General features: G+C 44.5%; 1 protein-coding gene across 1 annotated transcript in view; it reads right to left on the minus strand.

The window, feature by feature from the left end:
* JAG1 (jagged canonical Notch ligand 1) overlaps nucleotides 1-21,966 on the minus strand; it is a 35,681-nt gene extending 13,715 nt beyond the window's left edge. The window contains exons 1-5 of the mRNA XM_082306674.1: nucleotides 21,402-21,966; nucleotides 20,128-20,433; nucleotides 9,136-9,187; nucleotides 3,380-3,634; nucleotides 2,321-2,381 (exon numbers count right to left, since the gene is read on the minus strand). Coding sequence (XP_082162800.1) covers nucleotides 2,321-2,381; nucleotides 3,380-3,634; nucleotides 9,136-9,187; nucleotides 20,128-20,433; nucleotides 21,402-21,479 — 752 coding nt within the window. The 5' untranslated portion in view covers nucleotides 21,480-21,966. The remainder of the gene's footprint in view (nucleotides 1-2,320; nucleotides 2,382-3,379; nucleotides 3,635-9,135; nucleotides 9,188-20,127; nucleotides 20,434-21,401) is intronic.
* Nucleotides 21,967-24,136: the final 2,170 nt, after the last annotated feature.

The raw sequence follows: 24,136 nt of genomic DNA on the forward strand, positions 1-24,136 counted from the left end.
ATTGCATTCAAAGCAACTTGCCTGTGAGCTTGCACACAAGCAAAACTAAGGGACCTCACCTGCAAAAACAGGTATCCAAATAGAGAATGTTACTGCTTTCTGTCAAATCAAAGGGGTGGGGTTTTTTGTTTGCTTTAAAGCAAGTGTAAAGAGAAACAAGTAATTAAAAAAAAAACAAACAAAAAACATACAGGAAAAAAGCCATGAGCTTTAGAGCCAAAGAGATGACTTTCTTCAAACATCAGCTTCAAAGTGTAACAAACAAAATTGGATAAGGCTATGGTCATTTAAAAAAAAAAAAAGTTAGATATCAATTCCAGAAAAAGATTCATGGCAATAATTCTTGTTTAATAATATGTATGCAGCAGTTTCTCATGAGAAATTTAGTTAACTTTCCTTGTACAGTGATTCATGAGTAAATATGGTTTTGCTGGCTGGCCTGCATTAAAGAAAGTGACTCGCACCAAAAGGGAAAAGGATATTTTAAGAATGTTTGCAAGTTGTCTATTGTACCAGAACCCAGAGCAGTTTCTGCTGGGATGTTATTTTTAAATGCTGTTGCATTTGTAACATACAGGCTATATGACTCATCAAAACTTAAAAGAAAATAGAATCTTGTTTCTGTGTTCACTTTAAAGATATTGGTCTAACTTGGCAAGCAGAAGTTATCTGAAAGCACCAGAAGGACAGCATTGTTTCAAGACTATGCAAATCAAGTGTGGGAAAGTTGCACCTTAAGTAAATAAGAGCACTAGTGCATGTCTGGGCAGTGAGTGGGAGGTAAGAGACTTAGAAAGAGAAAGGAAAGAAAAAAATCTGGAAACAAAGCCTGTTGTTCTGACTAGGAGACAGCAACCCCTACAAGGCATGTTTATTCTGATGACAGAAGCACAAATCACTGGTAGCCTTGACTGATACACTCCTCTCACCATCTGGCCCCCCCATACTTCCTACTACTTGCTAGGCTTTTTTTCTTTTTTTAATTAAAAGAAGATTTAGATTTGGTGTTCTGGGGGTTAACCAGCTTATATCAGTGCTGCTAAACATGAAAATCACTGAACGACCGACAACAGTCCATCCTGCCGCTTGACTTTCACTTTGCCATGTCTCTTGTGGAGGACGAGAAGTTACTTCCTACCTTACTTTCAGAATGTTCCTTGATGATTTTTTTTTTTTTTATTTTGTTTTTGAAGCACAGATTACAGGGCCAGACAGAAAGAATGAACCACTGCGACTATTTAGGCTGACTTCTTATAGAATATGGTCTGCCAGACACCCCAGATTTAGTTCTTGTTTGAACTACAGCTTATCTAGAAAGAAAAGCAGTTCACTTCATGCAAAAGCTTCCAGCAATGGAGAATCCACCAATATGTTTGTTAGGCAGAAAAATTACTTTCTTTTTTTTTTTTTTATTTGTGAATACCCAAGCTTCACTTTTAACCCTTCCTACACAGGATCAATATCAACATTTTGTAACCTCAGAAGCCCTCAGTTCCCTATCGCATGTAAACAGATACGATAAAGGGTTACATAAAGCAACAAACCAGTTTGTTGATAAAGAGTGTCCACATTTAATATCCATTAACCTCCTATTATTAAAGAAGAAAACTTCCCTGTGCTGTAAATATATGCTGTATATTTTGAGGCATTCCAAATATTTAATTGTCAGGTTATGGATAAACTCTGCTTTTCATTGTCTCCTTGCCAGGCCAGAATGGACTTCAAAGCACGGGAGCAAAATTCTGCATTCATCGGAGCCTACTGACAAGATTTCATCCCAGCTATTAACCTCTCAGCACTCGGAGCCTGGCTCACAATGGTAAAGGAACCGAGAAATTTAGCTAATCCCATTCTAAAGAATGCTTGACTTTTGCCTACTGATGGAAGAAACCAGGGGTGGGAGGGAGGAAGGGGGAAACAGTGAAAGGGAGAAGAGGGGGGAAAAGCCACACTGTACTTCAAGCTTGTCGTTGAAAAAGCCTATTAATCAGGCTGTTGAAAAAACCATACCCACAAAACATTTGCACTATTTATGCAGAAACAATTAGTTAGTGCTCATTAGGTAGCATTCACACGATTTATCCCATACCCCCCACCCCCCCTTGGTGCCACCGTTTCACAAACAAAAAGCTTCTTAAAATTATCAGTGCATTAAAAGCCTGCTCCCCCTTATTCTGGGCAAGTCGGCATGAATAATGTGCCTTCGTCAAAAACATGACTCCCAAAACCACCCTCCCTCCCCAATCCTATTGAGTTTAGCATTGCTTATTTAATTATTTGGGGGGGTGGAGGGAAACAAGGAGGGAGAGGGAGCATTTACCTGCACTCTCCTGGAATTGTGCAAGAGCCATGCTTGGGGCTACATCCCTGACGACAAATAGCTGTTAAAACAAAAAAAAAAAAAAGAAGAGTATCAGCATGCTGCCTGCTTCCTCCATCTTCACACTCGTGGGAATGTTTTAATCTCTAACCAGCACTGTAATCCTACTAAATCCAAGGTTTTAACAAGTCTCTCGTATCAAGTCTACTGGAAGGAAAACCAAGGTAGGTGGCTCCCTGCGACAGGCAATCTATCAGCTAGCTTTGCAGAGGCATCGTGCCTAATGCTGTTCCAAGGGTTGTTTCTATGCAAGAGAAACCGTCTCGCCTTAGAGAGCCCAAGTCACTTCACGTCTACAGGTTTCCTTTCTCTGTCTTTTGCAGGTGAACTGGCCCACTCTCCCTGGCTTTACATCTAATTCAAAGCAACTTCTAACTACTCTGGATTTACTTTTCAGCCATCTCTCTGAACAGACAGGATATTAGGATGAGCGTTGATCCAAACTGCAGATAAACTCGGTCAGCAAGACATGCTGATAGTCTCTTCCTATTCAGAGTCCTGCTTTCTCCTGAAATTACCTAGGAAGTTGCCATTCCCTAATAAACATGTTAAACATCATCTCAGGTAGAACAAACAGCCTGGGACTTTTCAAACACCAAAGCTTTACACTTGCCAGGTCAGCTCTAAAACAAGCCTCTCCTTCCTGCTTGTCTTGAAGTTCTGCACCAAAGGGGAAATCCTTTTTGAAGTCAGCAGCAGAACTCCCATTGAAGTCAATGGGCTGGGTTTTCTTCCCAAGGGCAAAGATGTGGATAATCAGAGAACGAACACATCTGCTAAGTGCCCAGTACTTGTCAGACCTCTCCAAGATTTTAAAACGAGGCAGAAATGAGTCTTCCCCTGCCCCTAGCTCTCTGTGTAAGGCGTTAGTTGCTGTCCCATCAGTTCTTAGCCCCGTTGTCTGCACAAACTGACCACTGAATTGCAACCTGGATACGATGCACTCAAATCCTATCCTAAGCCTGCTGATCATTTGGCGGTCGAGCATTCATCACAAACCTTTGTTGCATTCTGGTCCCATCCAGCCTTCCAAGCAGGTTTTGTTGCCATTCTGGTCACAGGTATGGTGAGTGAAGAAGTCATCTCTTGGTCGACAAAACTTGTTGCAGCCAAAGCCATAGTAATGTTCTGCACAAGTCACGCGGATTTGATACTCAAAGTGGGCAACTCCTGCATTATGTTTCAAAGTCTGCCACTGACGGCTTGGGTTGATCATGCCAGAGTGGGATGCCTTCTCAATAATGCGATCGGGATCTAGAAGTCAGAAAAGATGTCAGAGTTAAAACTTCGTTTAGGTATCATTACCTCCCACATCACAGCTCTCTAGCTTTGCAGGCAAGATTCTCTGAGGCAGCCAGTTGGTTTCATTAATTTTCTGTTTTAGAGAGTAAGATAAGGCTGCCCTGGAGCTACAAACCATTAACTGAAACACACATGCAGCATTATCAAGCTGAACAAAGCTTGAAATCAAAAGGGACTGTTAGGTTACTGCCAATCACTTATCTCTTTTGCACTGTAAGGACATCGAATAAGAATCTTACAGTTCGTGATTAAAGACAATTCAGCTGCTTTTTCTTCTAGCTCCAATAGATTGGTACATAATGTAGTTTTCCCTGATTCTCCATTAATGGACCTTGTTTTGGTTTTAACTGGAATATTATGAAAACATCATACTACAATAGCCTAATAAAGCAATGTCTACAAACTGAACATAAGCACCACAAAAGGTTTGCAGCCTTCTGGGACTCCGGTGTGAACACTAACTCGAAAACTAGCAACTCCAGCATTCAGACAACGTCAGTGGCCTCACCAGGTTTTGGCTGAGAAATACCATGGAAGTTCTCTCTTCAGATGTTAGCTAACACTAAAAATTCAAGACTACCAGAGCTCGAAGCAGAGATTACTGTATATACATGCTAGAGATCTCCCTTCTCTCTATAGAGCATTTCAAAGTTTAGATGTTGTGCTTGACATTTAGTTCCAGCAAAAGTCTTCTGGCTTTTAGAGCCCTACAACTGTCTAAATTACGGCTTGAAATAATAATATTTCACATTAGCTCGGAACATTGTATATATCTGTGGTATTTCACTTTGTAGTCCAGGTCTTGTGACTTAAATGATCTGACACTGCCTTACGACCTGCTGCTAGCAAGCACTTGACTGCCGAGTGAAAGTTTATCATAAAACAGCCAAAATATCCTTGCAGACATAGTACAAACCCGACAATATGCACCAGGCTACACTGTTCTGTATATGGGAGCATAATCCAGCGACAGAAGAATTTTAGGTAGAAGGGCAGTTTGCCAACGATGTGTTAGAAAGCTGCGTGTGAAGTACTGGCACATTCGAGTGTTAAGAATTAAAATGTACTTATGTTCGGCTTGTTCTTCCAACAATTACAAAAGAAAGCTTGGGGGTTTTACATAAGGCAGAGTTGAAGACTAATGAAGTTGCTACATAAAGCTTAAGAAGACGCATGGGCAGTTTTTAATCTAAAATACTTTTAAATGTATTGCTAAGGACCTTTGATTTGTAGCTTTCACAAAGAACTTCCAAACAGGCTTCCCGAGCCTCAGATACCCATTATCAATTCACTACTAGATCCTGCCTGCTTGTCTGCAGTTTTGACTAAAGTTAAGCCAAAGCACTTGCTGCACAACCACAGAAGAGTGTCAATACACAGACACTGTAAGCATTTACTTATGTTGGGGGGTATTCTTGGCTTGAGACTACAGCATTCGTTAAGTGTTTACGCTGTGAAATTAAGGGCAACAACTTCTTATTCACCTTCTGGTATTTCTGGTTCTGTAATATTTTCCATTTAAATCAGTTTTTAGTATTCATTGGCACTAAGCCCCCAACCCCACATCTATGTGTAAGACTTTCAAATGCATGCAGGCCTTTATTAGTTTAAATCCCATTCACAAGTAATGTGGATGCCTAAGGACTTTTCCATACTGGTATATCCAGAGCAATATCATGTCCTGTACTGTGCAGGTGTAAGGCTCTTAGATCTCATCAACAAGATTACTGACTAATTCTAAGAGGTACTTAAGCAGATGCATATCTATTCGCCTTGAATGGGGCTAGTCAAGCGATTATAGTTCCACTCATGCATGCTGGAGATGGCTTTGCTGCACTTGCCAAGATTACACCCCGATCTACAGCACAGTTGGAAAGCAAACGCATTTCCCCAAATACCCAGCCTGTGCATAAAGACATCCTGTTTCTTGCGAGTAAAACAACTCGATCCTTTTCTCCTGTAAGTGGCAGGAGAAAAGGGGAAAGACACTCAATTTAGTTTTGCAAACTGCCCCCCCGCCACACACATGCTCTTGCTTTTCCAGTCTTTTCCTATTCCCAACAGGGAACATACCACGGAGAGCTATTTCAGTCCTTGGCACCAGAAAAAACAGTCGCCTTGGAAAAGAGATCTTTCCTTTTGCCTCTGCTCTATCATTCTTCCCGTATCTGCCAGCTCATTAGGAAGCATGTCCTTGCTGTACAGCTATGACATCTCACTCCAGCCACCGGCTCTTTTGAGCCCTTAACCACAGGCTGAACTCAAATGGAAACATCCCTTATTAGTCCACTGGACTTTTTTTTTTTTTTTTTTTTAAGGGCCCAGATGAAAACCAGCTGCGATTTCACTTTGGATCATGGCTAAAATGTCTTTCGTTTGATACACGTTATAAAGCTACCACCATACATTTAAACTCAAGTAAGGTCTCACAGAATTAAGATCCCTTTCCATTAGCCATCACCCACAGTTTTCACAACGAAGTATTGGCATGTTCCTTCTTGTACAAAGATTTCTCCACCCCTCCCTATTCCCACCTGTCAGTACGCACTTACACAAGCGTGCTGACCCAGACTTCAGGGAAGGCATTACAACAACTCTTCCATTCTTAGCCCGCACCAACCGTGTTTTAAGTTTTATAGTAAGCAAGCCCAAAGCAGCAGACTGGCTAACTAAATAAAAAGAAGCAGTCAGCTAGGCTTGAGAGAAAGTGATCTTCCTAACTCCCCTGGCATCATCTGACTCAGAATCCCATGCTTTGATAGAAAGGTTAGAGGAAACACGAACCAATTAGAAATTGATGAGGTGGAAGAGAGAGGCTTTCTGTACATCTTTAGCTTCCACTCTGCACTTCGCTGTCAGAAAGTTTGCTGGTTTCATTCAATTTTTGCGGCTACACTTCAAAGCTATTAATCTGACATTTTATTCAGTGGGAAGTTGTATCAAAGGTTTTAGGCACAGGGAAATGAGCTATTTTGACTGCCCACCTTTGCTTTTCAGTGCTCCGATTTCTGGAAATTATAACTAGGCAGCATCAGGAAGCAAACAACAACAACAACAAAAGCCCAGACTCCTCTAAGCAGTTTGGGTGGCCAAGGACACCACAGTTATTTTTTGAAAGTCTTTGTTTCAGACAACTTCCAGCTATGGCTTGGTTTACATTGCGCTGAAGTCTCTTACGCCCGACTGGAATTCACATGCAACCGATACCAGTAATTTACAATAGCTCTTTGACATAGTTCGAGATGCAATGTCAGCCCCATTAGCTTTATGTATGAAGCGACAGTAGCAAGATGGCATCTAGACAAGAACCAGAGTAAGAAAACCATTTCAGTTGACTCTTGGCTCCAACAAAGCACGATTCTCATCAACTTCAACAGGGCCAGAATTTAACTGCAAGCCACTCTTGGAAGTGAGACAAGAGAGAGTATGTGGTAAAGGGAACGTAGGAGGAGTGGAATGTAGAGGGGGGAAGGAAGCATCCACTCTAGGATCTCCTAACAGCTGCATTGATCAGAGGATGCTAGAGCTATTGAAAAGTTACACAAAGCCTACCAAATCCACTTTTTTCTTTTTTTGAGAGCGCTCACGCAGTCCTTACAATTCAGTGGTAATTAGGGTAAAAGAAAACCCTGGACATCAAAAAAATACTCCTCACTTCGTATGATGACAATTGTTTAGTTCTAATGATTTCCTTAACTAGTTCTTCAAGACTTATTCTTCAGCTATGGGAAAGCTGACTGTAAGTAAAGCGATGCGGTACAAAGGAAAAGCTTTGTGCAGTACAGTGACTGAAGTGACCTACAGATGGATATGTGACAGCAAAGCTAGAGCAGGAATGCAAATCAGGAACATATGTGAGAACATGTCTGCACTTGGTCAAATGCACTGCTGAGAAATGAGGCAATTTTGTCTGAAGACAATTGTACTTCCAGAACATGAAAGCAAAGAAAGGGTTCATTGTGTAGCTTTGGAAATGCAGTTGTTTCATGAAAAAAGATGAGCTCTAATAATAGTAAAAGTGGCAGAGACCCAGTCTGAAAAAACTCTCAGATCCTACTATAAACAGGACCTTCATTTTGAATTCGGGCATCTTCCATTTTTAATACAACTCTGCTGCTGCAGCAATCTATTTTCTGCACCTCCATAAAACACTCCATAGTCAAAAGCCAAGAAGCCTCCCAGCCACCGCCCCACAACTGTGCTGGGGTAGGGCCTGAAATCACAGGTACTGCAACAGTGCTGAATGTGGCCGGTTGTAAAGCAAACCATGGCTGTCACTGAGAGGTCACATGAATCATCTGCAATGGACAACTTCTTTTCTGGAACTAAGAACTAATAGGACATCCCACGTATATTAAAAAAAAAAAAAAATTAAAGAGCAGATATGTGCAGAAAGGTTCCCAGACTCAAAGGCCATTCCCAAGCACTGTACTCTTCACCAAGTAAAACATAAAACCACAGCACTGGGCACATTTCTACAAGGCCTTTCTTTTGTGAAGCATGAAGTCCATTTCATTACTGTGTGGCTGTCACCTGGCATTCCACAGTGGACTACAAGAAGCTGTTATAAGGTTTGTGTAAGATGGGCCACAGTGCTGTTGCTTCCTTGTTGAAGGAAAAGGCTTGTTGTGTCAACAAAAGGTTTATGAGTTCAGATTCATACTTTCTCCTGTGGCTTTTACCACACACTATTAAAGCCTCAGATTGAAAATAGAGCTAATTTTGCCCACCTACTTCAGTAACAGTAGGCAATAAGCAGAACAGCTCAGAAGCCAAGAGACTATTCAGCTTCCTCTAGCCAACAGGAAAAGCTTAGCACAAAGTTTCTGAAACCACCCAAAGACATTCCAGGAGAAGGATTCCCACCCTTGATTTCCAGCCAGCTCTACCAGGTGGTGTCTGGTAAATATTTTTCAGGCCCTGAATATGAATCCTTAGACATCCAGCTCCCAAGGAAGAGCTGGTAGTAACTCCTGTTTCTCATCTACTGTCATTAGATGGATATCTATACCAAGTCGTATGGAGTTTTGGGTTTTTTTAAGCAGCACGTTCAGTTTTGAGAATTACATAGTTTAGAGAGGTCCCAAGTCAATAAGACTTAGGCTTCTGCATATCACTCCTAATTAAAAAAAAAAAAAAAAATCCAAACAAAAAACCCTGAAGAAACCCCTTGGCTTTTATTCTCCCTAAGGAGACAGAAGGAATTAACAGCATCTATTTTTAGGCATCAAACTGTTGGTGCCTAGGTGAGCGAGCTACTCAACCTCTACAGGCAATGTGAGGGAGACAGGCTGCTGCAGAGCCTGGAGCAGTTGTCCTGAATTGTCTGGGGGAGAGCTTTTCCCCCTCCTCATGATCTACTTCACAGTAAACTGGTTAGATTACCAAAGGCCTTTCAATAGACAGGAAATCAAGGTGTCCGAACTAAATAAAGCAGCAGAATGAATACTTACTAGTAGAGTTATCATTGTAATCCCATGCCTCAACAAGCAATGTGTAGGATCTCTGCAAAAGAGAAATAAGAGTTAGTTTCAAAGCTGCACATGATTGTAAGGAAGAAAAAAAAAAAAAAAAGGAAGAAAAACCACACCAACAATTTTACTTAAAAAGAAAAATCCTGGTCTCTGCCCTAAAATGGAATACTTGAAAACATAAATAGGTAATAGATTATACTTGAGACAAACATGATCTTCCTGAAACCCCATAAGCTACCTTATCCAGTCTGACTTAGAAGACCTTTCACCTTGGATAGCTCATCTTTGACATCATTAATGCATCTTATGTACTTAACCAGGAAGCACAGCCTTTGACACTGTGCTGTAGCCACAATAAAGCATGCGTGGAAGAATTGCACATGGAAGACAGAACACACCGGGCCAGCATAGCAGCATCAAAAAACCCCAAAAAAACCAAACCCAACCCCCCACCCTCAAAAACTGCTTCAAAAGAATTTTAGTTACAGAAAAGTAGTCTTGATGTCCCTTCCCCCAACCATCCTGAAAGCAAGAAGTGTTGCTAAGATTACTGTGCTCTGCCTTGACAGCGCAATCTCTAGGGACTTTGCTTTTCAGCACCCCCTTTGAAAGCTTTGTCTGCATGAGGGCCATCGCAGCTCCCACAAGTATCAGGTAACTGAGGGAAGAACTGATGGATATGGGAAGGGGGTGGGGTGAGAGAGAAGCATTGTAAAACAAAGGCTTAGATCAGACTATTTGGAAGAGCGGGGAAAGGGAAGACGCACTATCGACCCCGTGTCACATTTACAGACGCACTAATCTGCCAATGAGCTCGCTAGCACTCCAGTAATAATAATCATAAGCATAAACCAAATGAACTGACTCCGTGGGTTGGAAAGCGGCCAGCTATTACATCTAAACCACCTTTATCTTCAATCCTAACTTGAGAACAAGAGGCATTAAAACATCATCTCCTCCCCCAGCTCTACTATGGGATATTATTATCCAGGCTGTATCTTTCAAAATTGCCATTTAGCCAGTCACATCCAAACTTACAGAATGATTCAAAACCAAAATGACACACACCCCTCCAAAAAAAAAAAAAAAAAAAAAAAAAAAGAAAGCTGAGGAAACATAGGAAAAAAATATGATGTGAAAAGTAAAAAAATATAATAATAACTATAAATGAGGTAATAAATGTAACATCTTCCTGGTGAGCAGAACAATAATAGAACAAATAAAAACTCTCCATGAAGGGTTTTGGTGTTTTGCCATAGAAGCTGTATATCGTAAGGTTTATTTCTTCTTAATTGTATCTGCACTCAGTCACAGTCTGCTTATTTGTGGTCTGCAGCGCTTAACACCTTTTCTGTAACAGAAACCAAAACACAGTTCTGAAAGCAAGCTGCTACAAGGTGCAAGTGTAAGGCAGACCTCAAATTCCTTAAGAGGAGAGAAAAAAGAAAGAAAGGAAAAAAAAAAATGAAAAAAAAGAGTTGAAGCAGACTGCTTTCTCACGACTGGACACAGCATGCAGCCTCTGAATGAAAACCTAGTTTGTGATGGACACCAGCTTGGAATATAGCCTAAATATGTTTCATATTCAAAGCAGACTAGGATTCCATTTCGTTCACTGATAACTGTGGGAAAATGCTTCAAAAAGTAAGCAAAGCTGGGCAAGCCGAGACATGCGCCCAAACTTCTATGCAGAAACTCCATTGGCCCAAACCATTTTTGGTTAATATTTCATGCAAGTTACATGTTATTTGTTACTATTCTAGACCGAGTCTGTCAACTTGAAAGAAACTCTGAAAATAAAATAAAACACAACATGATCATTTAACACTGTTTAAAGCAGATTTAAGAAGTCCTTACACAAGTCAGAGGTAAAAAAAACAACACAACAAACCCAGAATAAAACTCCCGAGCCATATTACAGATATAGATTGCACTATCTTGGGTGCTTCCTCACTGCTTTAATTACCAACATTGAGAAGCACAAGCACAACATGTTACTGCAAGCTTGAAAAAAAATATTATGATATAAAGAATGAATTATGGCAACTAGCACTACTTCCAATAAAGTTAAGGATGTTTTCCTTTCGGCCTTGCATAATTGTTTTGGAAGATATTTTGTCTAAACTCATAGCAACAGTTCCCGGTTGGTTCTCAGGACTGTTTACCAACACACCTAGCCCTTAAGGAAAGGAAAGGCTGAATCCTAGCTTTAAGTGCTACTGTTGCTAGATACTTGCGTGACCACTTTCCAACACCACACAGGAGTTTGTTTAAAGAGAGGAGACGCTTCTGCTTAACTGGATGGAAACAAAATACAGGGGGAATAGATCTACCCTAGCAATTCCCTTGTTTCTATGTGCCCCCTCTCACCTCATCTGAATATTTTAAATGAAGAATCCCTGTCCTGAAAGGGGATGATACAAAGAATGGCAGTTTAATCTCTTGGCTCTGTCCCTCTCAGCACGGGGCAAAGAAAGGACAAGACTTTGTGTTCAAGATGGGACACTTCTAAACAAAATACACACAGACACCCACAGCCCCACAACGGTAGCGAGCCCCCATCGACAATCTGACTATCGCATACCTTTAGCCAATTCCACACCCCCCCCCTCAAAAAAGCAGTTCTGCACAGATTGCACTGTTGAGATTTTTTAAAAGTGCATATCATCCCCACTCTATAGATCAACAATTCAGATATCTCAGGAATGACTACTTACAGTGTGGAGGTTTAAGTTTTCCCATGCCCATAGATGACCTCTGCCCATCTTTGAATAAATATATATATATATATATATATATCTATCTCCAGACACAAGAATTCCACATCATGCACCTTATTCCATCAAAGCAATGTCCCAGGCAACAAGGCAGCAGTGAACTTTCCAGAGTCACACCCAATTAGCCACTGTAAACCTGAGCTTGACCAGAAGGCAAGGATTCTGGCTCGAGAGGAAAGGCAGCTTGAAAGGAACAGCAAGCTGGCACACTTTGCAGAACATCCGCAGTCTGATCAGCCCAGAGGACTGAAAGGCAGCACGGTCAAATTTAAGCAAAACTCGTATGAGTTAAGCTATGAGAGGATGGAAATGGTTAAGTTCACACTCCAAAAACCAAAGAAAGCACCAATGTGCAAGGGCTATTTTCCTCAATGACAAGACACCACGATTTAGTCTTGATCCATTGATAACTGTGAAGACCCTGAAATCCATCAGAAACTGTCCCTTTTAAGGGTCTGAAACGGCAATGCAAGCTCTTTTCTGGTTATTTAAATGAAATACTAGCAGCTCCAGGTAAGCAGAAGGTGTTTAAAGCTCTCGGCTCGATTACCTTCTTCCCTCCTTTCATCCAGACATCCACCCAAAAGAAGTGGTTTTGTACTTTGGCTTCTAAAGGCACTCTGCATGTCAGTGGGACAGAGCAAGATTAAAACATCAGGCTCGTTAGTGAAAGGACTGCCTCCTTTTTGAAAGAGGTTGCAACTAGTCAAACTTCTTTCCCTCCTATCCTTGTGGTTAAACCATGCAAGAGCTTTGCTGAGCATGTGAAACCATGACTAGACAAACCCAGTGGGAAGTTTGCATTCTGAACGCTGCGCCTGCTCCTCCTCTGCCAAACAAGGAGAGCAGGTTAAGCCCAGCAATGTTCTCCTCACGCTCTGCCAGCCATGCACGGCTGCGGAGACCAGTCCGAGAACGGCGCTCGCACCCTGCCTGTGTCCTAGGGAAGCAGGCTGGGAGGCTGGCACACTGTCACAGCGGGCCACAGCAAATTGCCAAGAGCTCCGGCAATTCCTCCTCCCTTCAGCTGGAAGAGGGCGAGATAGGGAAGAGGGAAATGCGCATTTCAAAGTGCCCAGGGGCCAGGGAGGAGGGCATCTCTGAGCAGAGTTAAGGCTAGTCACAAAACCACTTCCTCTAAACATCAGCAGGACTCTCACTTGGGTACCCCTGTTGCCACATGACAAGTCACGATGACGCTATACAGATGCGTCACAACGTCATGCCATGGTCAGCCAGTCAACTTTGACAATAGAATATTCCTTCAAAGGAGTTGAAGACAACTCGATCCTCATCCAGAGGAGATATGGAGTTGGGAAAAGGAGGGAAACAACCTAACCCTCTTAATCTTTTGTCGAATGCAACATCATCAGGAAGCTCTTCTTTGGGCCAGCCTACATAGGGATAAGGCAACACCCTATAAAGCTGTTACTCTCTCAACCCTGCGTATATAAACAAAGCCTAAGCTGTAACGATCTCACGCCTCAGAGTCCATGGCCAAGAGCTAGGCTGAACCTCAAACAGGCAGCCCAGCAAAGAGCCTCATCAGAACATGCCCACATAAAAACAGAGCACACTGTTCCTTTAGTCTTCATTTTGAGTAGTTTCTTCATTGCTGTTCGTGCTGGTAAACGCTTCATTGCCACATAAAGGCAAAGACATGAAAACAAATTTAACTTTATTAGCAGCTTCCAGGCGAGACTTTCCCCCCCGATTCTGCCTTGGCACAAGCCAAGCCAGTAACTGAAGTCAAGACCTTCGCTGCGATGCAACTGCCACCCTCCTGCCAAATGACGAAGGACACAAAAGTACCGCTATCCAAACTATGCATACGCTTAAGCATCCAGTAAACCAGGCTGATCTCTGATCTGGCAAGCCTGCTGGAATAATGAGTATTCTGTGAATACATAATGTGCTGAAGTTGCCATTGTGCGAAGTAAGTCCATGGTTTGTCTGGGAGCCGAGCAATGCTGAGTCTACTGCTGCTTCCTGTTGCTTGTCCTGTATTAGCATTATTTTTGGATAGGCCCCATTATGTTCTGTAATCCTCACTGCAGTCAGTACGGCCACGCTATTGTTCTTGGTTAATATTAGCAGTCAATGCTTCTGTCTGGGTGGCCGGACTACAATGTATTCCAATCATAAAACTAGCACGCATTAACCAAACAATGTACTGGGATAGAGCGGGGAGACTTGGGGTCCTCCCTCCTTCCCTCCTTTAAAAAAGGAAAAGAAAAAAGTATAGCATCTCTTTTTTTCTTTTTTCTTTCTTTTTAAACTAACGATTTGAGAGCCATCTTGGCTACCAGGGTGCATTGTACGACAACAGCATTTTAATCAGCACCTTATCTCGTTACAGAGTTATTTTCTCACGGAGCCCCACTTGTCAAAGACTAGCAGGTAGGCCAAGATGTCAATGGTTGCTTTCAACCTTCCCCAACAAGCAGATTACCTGCTCTTATCAGTCCCCCTACCTGTTTAAAGCATCCCACTGATAATTAAATGCACCAGTTACAAAAGGGTGGCAAGGTTAATAGAGAGAATACCTAGTAGCCAGCCAAGCAAAACAGTCAGGTTCACACAGAGCAAGCCTGAACAAGAAGCCTTTCTACTTATTTACCTAAGTGCATAAGAACTGGGTTGAGCTGGTAAAGGACTCTGGATGTTTGGCTATTTACAAACCACTTTAACCACTTCTATCCACATTTTACAGTTTCTTCTGAATACTACAAGAATAATGAATGTAATTTATGCTGCAGAATAGTGACCACAGAACCATGAGCTCCACAGACTAACAAGAAATGAACGCAACAGCTTCTGGTTTTGACATCTTTCCCCACGTTAAGGCATACAGGTTACCAGCTAAAATTATTAGAATTCTGTCAATTAACATAAAAAAAATCTTCTATTCATCAGCAGAAACGCCAAGTCAAGTTTAGTTTGAATTTTCAAAACCAATCTTGTCATTAGTATTATCTACACAGAAATACTTTTAAGAACTGTAGCTTCAGGTTTTTGCACGTACTGCAGGGCATCAGACTTAAGAAATGGTTAGGTTAGGGCATTAGTGAAGTTGGAGTAAGTGCCATGCATGCGAGTGCAAGCCTCTTGTACGGCACATCATCTCACTTAAGCAGCTAAGGCCCAACTTTACTAGCTTCAGAACTAGTTTACTTCTATTCCAGCCTTCAGTCCGCAATGAAGCGCTAAGTTTCCTTGAGTTAACTAGAATTTTAAGCATAAAGCATCAATTTTATGCAATTCATTTTCAGGCATGCAGACTTCCAGCTGCATAAACAAGCTGACAGTGCTGGATATATGCAGTCTGAGAAAGTTTAGCAATAAGCTTCAACACCAGGTCCAATCCAGCTGCCACTGAAGTTAAACTGGAGCAGGCATTTATTATAACAAGAACAAAAATTCTGGGAGCAGGCAAGATGAGGATTTATTTTTAGACGTATTATGGTAATATAGTCAAATGGTTTTACCAGGAAGATGAAGTTCTGAACTGACTGGAACAGAATAAGAACATGTAAGAAGTCCAAAACTTCCGAATAGATGCATCACTTCTCTGCAGTCCTGGGAAAAAACAGCCTTGTGGATGCTAATTATGCTTCAGATGTCACTTAATACTCTCAGCTCCGCTTTGGATCGCAATCCTAGTCAAAACATTGCACTTTTGAGTGCTGAAGATTTATTCTTAAATCGTTAGTCAATAATAAATGACACAGTGTGGATTTGATTAATACGCATTTTGTTATTATAAAAATTTCTTCTGATCCGCCCATTCTCCAAGATGACTTATCAGGCATTCTTTAAGAAAAGCTTGAACAATATCTAGCATTTGCTTCTACAAGTTTTCAAAAAGTTAACTGGAGGGAAAAAAAAAACCCTTTGGTTTTATGACTGTGACCTACTGTTTTTTTATTAAAAAAAGGCAGTTGAATGAAGTGATAATTTTCTCTCAGATTCAAAGGGCTGTTACTTTAATACCAGCTGCAGATTAGTATTTTGGAAGCCTCTTGTGTCAAGACAAGGGGAAAAAGTTCACGAAGCTTAAAAAGCACTAAAGCTCTTTCATTATCTCTTTCTAGCCAGAAAAAACAATGCCTACCCAGAAAACACATTTTACGTCTTCAGGAACCAGTAGCAGTAAGATTTGTCATTAAAAAAGGGAAAGGCTGACTATTTTATTTTTTAGAGTAAGGCTGAAATAAGATGTTCAAAACTCTCTTTAATTGTATTTTATGCTAAAGTCATTTAGATGCTGGAGGGTTTTTTTCCACCTCAGTAGTTTCCTGGTGTGGTGGTGCAATTGGCCCCGATATTAAATAATTACAAGGATCATAATTTCAGGATAAACAAGCTGTTTGAAAATGGAGCCATGCGTACCAAAGGAATTGCCAGGTTAGTTTGACCTCCTTCTTACTCACAGTCTCACCAAACCCCCAAAAGATCTTTCTTTGCATAACAGCAAAGTTTAGTGCTAAGCTTTGCTTAGTTAATTCATGCACAGCTCCCTTAAGGTATAGCACACATCACGCTTTGGATTCTTTAAGCAAGGCAAGAGATTTGATTTATGTCAGAGAAGAGCATGTGTCTACCATGAAACAGAGCTTGTTGAGACAGACTTTGACAAGTGGAACATGGAAATTCTTTTGTTCCATACTTTTCTATATGGCCTCATAAGCCAAGTTTGCCTGTCAAGAAAGTCACTACTCTCAAAATGAATGCAAGAAGCAAGACTACCTGTATTTTTTTTTTAATCATCATCATCATTATTATTGTTTCAATTTACTGAAGAATTGCTAGCTACTGCAGGGGCAGCTTTCTGATGCACTCTAGTTCCTTTATGCTGGTCTGCTGCCCTGTTTCCTAGCAACTTACTCAAACCTCCCATCACTTAAATTAATTTATGGCCCACCATCTCCACACCCATTACTCACAGGGGTACATATCAAAACTGACAAGAGCAAACCGCATAAGTTTTATTAATAAAAGACTCTGACACTTCAAATCTACATTACAACTACAAGCCAAATCTAACAATACATTTAAAGCACACCATTCTCTTTTCTTCCTCTCCGGCACGATGAATAAAGACCTCTAATGCAATATAACTATTTTTCACAAACTGCGTAACGGGGCACTTGACATGGGAAGAGATTTTTTTTTTTTTTTTTTAAAGTAGTCAAGACAACAAGACTTCTTCATGCTACTGACTCAAGCTGGAACATCCAAGAAAAGCCTCCCTCAGACAGAAGAACACAAACAATACATATTCAGAGATGAGCGTGAATTTTCAAGTGCAATATGATTAACATTTCAGTCTAGTTCCTGTTACCTTGACTGTAATTTTCAGTTGGATGTATTCAAAGACAACTCTCATGGTTAGCCACATTGGTAAATGCAATGCTAGTCTCAAGCTTTTACTAAAGTCAATAATATTCACCCATCTAAAGAAATTTTTTTAAAGTTCTGAAATTTCAGCGTCAGATTTGAGTTGACTAATTACATTTACTTCTTTATCTGTAGAGCTTTCAAAATGCCTAAAATGATTTGTGTACACAATTTTAGTACAAATAAGAGCTTTGCCACATTAGATATTCTTTTGTTCAAATGCCATTTGAAAGTCACAATGGCTAGCATAAAAGCTGCGTCCTATGGAAGTTAAAGCTGGGAGGCAGGCTTCATAATTGCAAACAGACTATCATCACAGTCTCAAAAAGTCCATTTCTGCATGGGAATATGCAAGAGTTTGTTCCAAAAATTCCAGTCTTAGGAACCAGAATGTCTGAAGTTGTCGAGTTTCACACATTTCAAAGGCTACGCTGCTCTAGGATTCCAGTGCTCAATTAGATTCAGCAGGACAATAGAAGCATTTCTTTTACTAAGATGCAAGCAAGCTTAAGCAACTTCTCCCAGGGTCCCCACCCCCCCCAAACCCACTCTCTACACACGGATTTCCCTTCCCAACTCTATGAAGAGAAGGGTGGTTACAAGGAACACATTCACGTTTCACATCATTTTTATATACATACACACATATTCAGATTCAAGGCACTCTAATTACTGGGAGCAGGGTAGGGGGCTAGTTTAAAAAAAAAAAAAAAATCCTTGATGAACCTGACTTTTCTGAAAAAAGTCAAAATCTGCAACACAAGCACTGCAGCCATTGGCAGAGCTTCAAATACCTCAGATTTTTACAAAGCCCTTTATCCCTTTGATGGCATATTTGATAACAGCTTTATCTCATTTCATGTTAGAAAGAAAGAAAAAGAGAATGAAAGAAAGGAAGGACTTGTACTTCCAACAGAAAATACTTTTAACTCTGCTATTGTACTTTGTAATACTATCTCCTTAAAAACGCAGACTTGTTTTCACCCTTTTGCCTCTCCAGCCCTCAATACTCCAGAAGTCACAACTGACAGAGGAGGCAGGTAGGAGGCAGCACAGGACATTTCAAGAACACATGGCTGCCTGCAGCACTTGGCCGTAGGACTACAAAGTGGGTGTCTACACTACAACTGGAGAAGGAATGCTTTTGGGGCGGGCATTCCCCCCCAAAAGTCCAGGCCCTCCCAGCAACCAGTCCTTATCTGACTAGGAAGGGCCAAGCTTTGGAGAGAGTGGGAAGTCTACGCATGCTTCCACCTCGCCAGCAGCGATAGCGACAGAGGATAGGAAACAAGATTCACCCCTCCCCTGCGTGCACGTAAGAGCCCTCCTCCCCTCGCAAAAATGACCTTAGGCATCTAGGTTAGGATGACTGGATTTTCAAAACTGCTGAGCATCAACATATCCCAAGGCAGTCGGTGGGAAACTGTCTGCTCAGCGCCTTTGGAGAAGGGGAGGGGGAAAAACAGTTTTGTTTCCTAGGTGATCTCTAAGTTTTCGGAGCATAAATTTGGGAGTTTTCAGCTTCCGTACCATAGCATCCCAGAGAGCCACCTCAAAAGGCAGACTGTTGTGTGTGCATAAGAGCCCCCCCAGACCAGTCATACTCAGTTTTTGCTCGCCTGCACGCAGCACTGCTGGGCACAAAACAACGCACCTCCTGCCATCCAAGGCCATAGTAGTCTTCTATGTCCAGAAACCCTACGGCCCTGGAGCCTGCATCTGCGGGTCTGTCCTGGGTGGTGGCCGTTTTGGAAAGATGGTCCTCAGTTTCTGTGCAGTGAGCAGAGGACTCCTCTGCAGAGCTGACCATATACATCAAAGCTTCGACCCTCTTGAGCACCCCAGAAGAAACAAGCAGCACTGAAAGCTAAGCAAGTGTTCTTTACATGACCAACAACAAAGCAGGCTTCAGCTAAAGAAGGGGTCACCCGTCCTCCATCTCACCAGTCTACAAGGCTGACCAGTATTTGCGAGAGTGGACGATGCTGGGAAAGTGCCTGGCAAAGAGCCCCGCCTCCCTGAGCCATCAAGTTTTGCACACAACTAGAGGGAAGCCAGAATCTCTGGACCACAGAGGCAAGCAGCCAGGAAAAGGTGCGCTGTGGGGAAGAGTGGGTGAAACAGACCAAAAGCTAAGGCCAGGCTTCTCTCAGTCTTTAGCTTCTAGAGTCGGCAAGTACCTCAAAACATAGCAAGCTTCCCAGGGAAGCTGGCAACTAGTTCACCAAGAGCAGTAACAGCAGCTCCCATCAACACCAAGCAGTGCAGCGAGATTTTCCCTTGGGAGAAGCAGGAAGCCTTCCCAAACACGCTCCAGGGAAGGAGGCCAGCTATGACACACACTTTTCACACGGGATCCCTCTACAGCCCCTAACCCACTGCTCTTTTGGCTTAAGCCCAAGACTTCACTGGTTAGGGAAAAAAAAAAAAGAAAAAAAAAAAAAAAAGAAAAAAATGAACTCCTGACCTTCTAAGTCTCAAGAGACTTATTCATGCCGTAAAGTGCAGAGATACTGGGTTTGCTTCCCTGACCCATTTAGATCCCCCTCACTGTACATCTGACTTTCAAATTTAACAGGCTGTGCATTGTGAGCCCCAGGGAACAAAAACAAAAACACCACCACATTTTACTCATTTCTGTGCTGCGGATTCCCGACACTCTTGCCAAGATGCCTGCTCCCTCCCCAATCCTGGTCCCTTTCCCCCTGCACAAGAAGTTAGAGCTCGGCTCACTATGGCCATCTCAACCAGGACTGTCCAACAGAGGCAAAGCCAGAGCAGGCCACGCACTCACCGGCCAGGCGAAGCTGAAAGGGATAACAATCCGGTTCTTTTCATTATTCCGGTTGTACTTTAAGTTGAAGGTATTTCCTCCGATGACGGGAGTGGATTTGGATCCGAAGCTGCAAGGACCACCAGCAGTGACTCGCGATTGATACTCCTTCAGGCAAACTTTAAAATAGGTATCACACTCGTCTCTGGTGCATTTTCTGTCTCCTGGGTTTCGGGTGCCATCACAGCAATTTCCATTTTGCAGTTCACCATTTACATTTTGCATGGATAAGATCTCCAACTCGAACTGTCCCGACGCTAAAGTCACCTGTTAATCCCAAGAAAGAACCGGAGGAGAAAACAAAAAACAAACAAAAAAAAAAAAAAAAAAAAAACAAAAAACAAGAAACAAGAAACAGACAGTTACCTCACTTTTTTCCCCAAACGCAATCTACGACAACTCTGCAGACAGGAGAAAGTCATTTTAAGCGTGCTTTCAAGAAGCACGCACATAATATTAAAACAAACAAACAAAAAAGTAACCACTCCAAGCTTTTCCCTATCAGACATCCATGAGAAAGGGTCATAAATCATCCCAACCAAATAATGGCACTAATGCTAAAAAAGAACCTTAAGTGCCAACTCCAAAAAACACTGTGTGTGTGAGGAAGGCTTCTAAATCGTTAGGAAATAAAACTAAACCAACCCAGGAGTGCATACGCGAGGGCAAACCCAACAAAACGATGTACCTACAGCACCCTGGCAATGCAACCCCTCTGCCTTCTCCGCGGTGCAGCTGAGACGGGGAAAACAGCCTCCCCGTTCAAGGCTGCCCAGCTGAGATTCAGACCTTGCTCATTAGTCACCCCAAGAGTCCTGCAATTAGCCCTGTTTTTTAAAAAAAAAAAAAAAAAAAAGAAAAAAGGAAAAAAAGTAATTTCGAAAAAAAGCGGTTTGCAGTAATTGCGTTTTTTATTCCCAGGGAATTAGGTCTTGCTGCAAGGAGGACTTCTGCGTTTGCCATCTCCGCAGAGAAGTTCGCAGCGGTAACTCCACTCCCGCTGGAGGAGCTTTGCAAAAGCGCCCCGTGCACCACTGCAGGTTTGGGTTTGTTAACAGCCACCTACCGCAATCACTGCGGGAGCCGCGTTTCGCGGAAAAGCGGCAAAATTACCGCAATCCGCTCTGCGCGGCGGACCCGAGAGCCCAGTTCAGCCTGGCTGAAGCTTCCCCCTCTCCCTCCCCGCCTGCCAGGGGCCGCGGCCCGGCAGGACGCGCCGTGCCCGGGGAACGTACCTTTGCCCGCAGCCCCAGCAGAGCCAGGAGGAGGACGAGGGAGCACGCCGCCGCGGCTGCCCGCCGGGGCGCACGCATGCCGCCGCCGCCGCGCTGCCCGCCCGCCTGCCCGCCTGCAGGCCGCCGCCGCTCCGCTCCGGGACGGGATGGGACGGGGAGGGCCAGGAGGGGAGGAGGAGGCGCCGCCGCTGCTGCCCGCCGCCGCCGCCGCCCCGCTCTAATATACCGCGCCGGCCGCGGCGCGCACCCGCGCCGAACAACGCCGCTTTTCAAGCGCTTTCAATAGCGCCCCGGTCTTCAATGCAAAGCAGCCCAGCCTCCTTTTATTCTCCTTATTCTCTCGCCTCCCTCTTTTCTTTCCCTTTTCTTTCCTCTCTCTCTCTCCTTTTTTTTTTTATTATTGCGATTATTATCCCGATCCTTTTATTTCTTTCAGGTCGCCGGCCACCGCGCGGTGGAGGCGCGGCGAGCCCCCCGCCCCCCCGAGACACACACGCACACGCACACGCACACGCACACACGCACATGCAGCACACACACCGCCCGGGAGCCGGCCGCCCGTCTGGGAGCGCCGCCGCCGCTCGGCTTCATCTAGCCCACGGCGGCAGGCGGGGAGGCCGCCCGCCCGCGCATGCGCCCATCCATATGCATGAGGGGGGAAGGAGGAGGAGGAGGAGGAGGAGGAGGAGGAGGAGGGAGGGAGGGAGGGGAATGGGGTGGCAGGAGTAGGGGAAGGCAGGTACCGGCAGGAGAGGAGGAGGCGGAGGGTGCGGAGAGGAGGGCTAGCCGGCCGCGGGCGGCGGCCGCTCCTCCTGAGGGAGGTGGCGGGCGCCGGGCCGCCCCGAGGGTCGCAGCCCGCCGCGCTGCCCCGCCTCCCTCGGGCAGCCCCGCTCCGCAGGTGCCTGCCCGGCTACCTGCAGCAGCAGCGGCCGCCTGCCGCGGCCTCGCCGGGGCGGCCCAGGAGCGGCGGGCGGGCGCCTTCCCTCAGCGGCGCTCGCGGCTGAGGCAGCGCCGCGCGCAGGAGAGGGCTTTTCCCGCCCGCCGCTCGCTGAGGGGACGTGCGGGTCCTCCCCGCCCGGGAGCGGGGCCGGAGCCGGAGCCCTCGCCTCCTCGGGGCTGTGTGCAGGGAAAACGAAGCCTTTGGGGTCGCTTTGACGGTGAAAACTTCCCCCGGCCTCGGCCGGCGGCAGCCGCTCGCCTTCCCGCCCCGCGTTACCTGAGGCAGCGCAGCCGTTACGGGGCGGGGGGCGCGCGAGCGCGACCGTTGAGGGACCGTTGAGGGGACGGCGGGGCCGCTGAGGTGGCGGCGCTCCCCGGGAGCGGGTTTTCGCTCCCCAAGGGGAAAGGAGGGACGGACGGCCCGGACTCTGAGGCAGCGGCCGCTGCCCTGGCCGGCGGCTTTCCTGAGGGAAGCGGAGGTGACGGTCGCCCCGTGGGACTCATCGACCCCTCCTTAATACAGGGCCGCACCGCCAAGGATCTCCCGTGGTTCAGGAGGGAAAGAGCTGGAAGCGGGGCACATCCCTCAGCTACAGCTCCAGGCTGAGCCGTCCGGGGAGGACAGCGCTGGCTGAGTGCAGAGGCTCCTTCGGGCTCACCTGCTCCCGGTGCTGGAGACACTCGGCCTGACTGCCCAGCTTCCAAGTGAGTGCTGGGGCTTGTCAGCCACATCCTTTCAGCAGCAGGGACCGCAGGCACGTAGCCAGGTGGTTACCTCTGGGACTTCTTGCCACAGGACACTGAGAAGACCAACGGTTTGCACAGTAGCAAAAAGTGTCCAGACTAGCGCCCAGAGGAAGAGCCACGCATCAAAGTGCATTGAACCAAAAAAAAAAAAAAAAAGAAAAAAAAAAAAACCAAAAACAAAAAACCACCACAAACCACCCCTAACTTTGTCTCTGGTTTGGGAAGTCCCTGAGCCGCTGATCTAGAAGTCGGGTGAGTGTGCTGGGAACTGTCACTGCATCACTGTCCCTTTCTTCCTGAGGCACTGGAGACAGGAACCTGGCTTACATGACGTTTGGTCTGACCCAGAACAGCTATTCTTACGTCCCTATCTGCTATTCCACCCTGATCTAACGCAGTAGATGTGTGAATGTCTATTTTATACACCAGAGTCAGTGGCATAGAGGAAAACAAGATTTCTGACCTAATTTTATCTCCTTTGTTTTCATTTCCTATGGCAAAAGGAAAGTGCATATGTGTTCTTGGCTGTGGTAAGGTCCATCCTCTTACAGAGCGTCTAAGGCGGTGAAGCCGGTGGTGCTTGTGCCCCTGACACTAGAACCATGCTCGTACGTTCATCAAACTCCTGCAGATCACTTCCCATTTGTAAGTTCAAAACTTAGATTACATACATACCAGCAATTTTGGCATGCCTGTGGGGTACACGGCTGCCGAATGCTCCTTCCAGCCTCATTCAGCCCAGAAGTTCTAACAGTATCAGTCGTTCCTTACTTGGAGTCATTCACTTTTCTTAGGCTGGTAAACCTTCTTTGTGTTTTATCCACAAAGCGGCTGCAGTTTGGTGAGATGCGAACCAGTGCCTCTCTTCGTTTTTTTCAGTGGGTGTTGGTTAGCTTCCGCAGCCTCTTTAAATGTTACTCATTCACAAGTGCCACACATGTGCTCCTCTGGGCCTTTAAATACCCTGGTGCCTGCTGGTATGCTCTGTACCTTTAGGGCAGGTCTGGAGTTGGCCTTTCTGCAAAAGGTTACTCCACCTGTTTGACTCC

Source organism: Platalea leucorodia (genome assembly GCF_965183815.1).
Source record: "Platalea leucorodia genome assembly, chromosome: 3".
NCBI lineage: Eukaryota > Metazoa > Chordata > Aves > Pelecaniformes > Threskiornithidae > Platalea > Platalea leucorodia.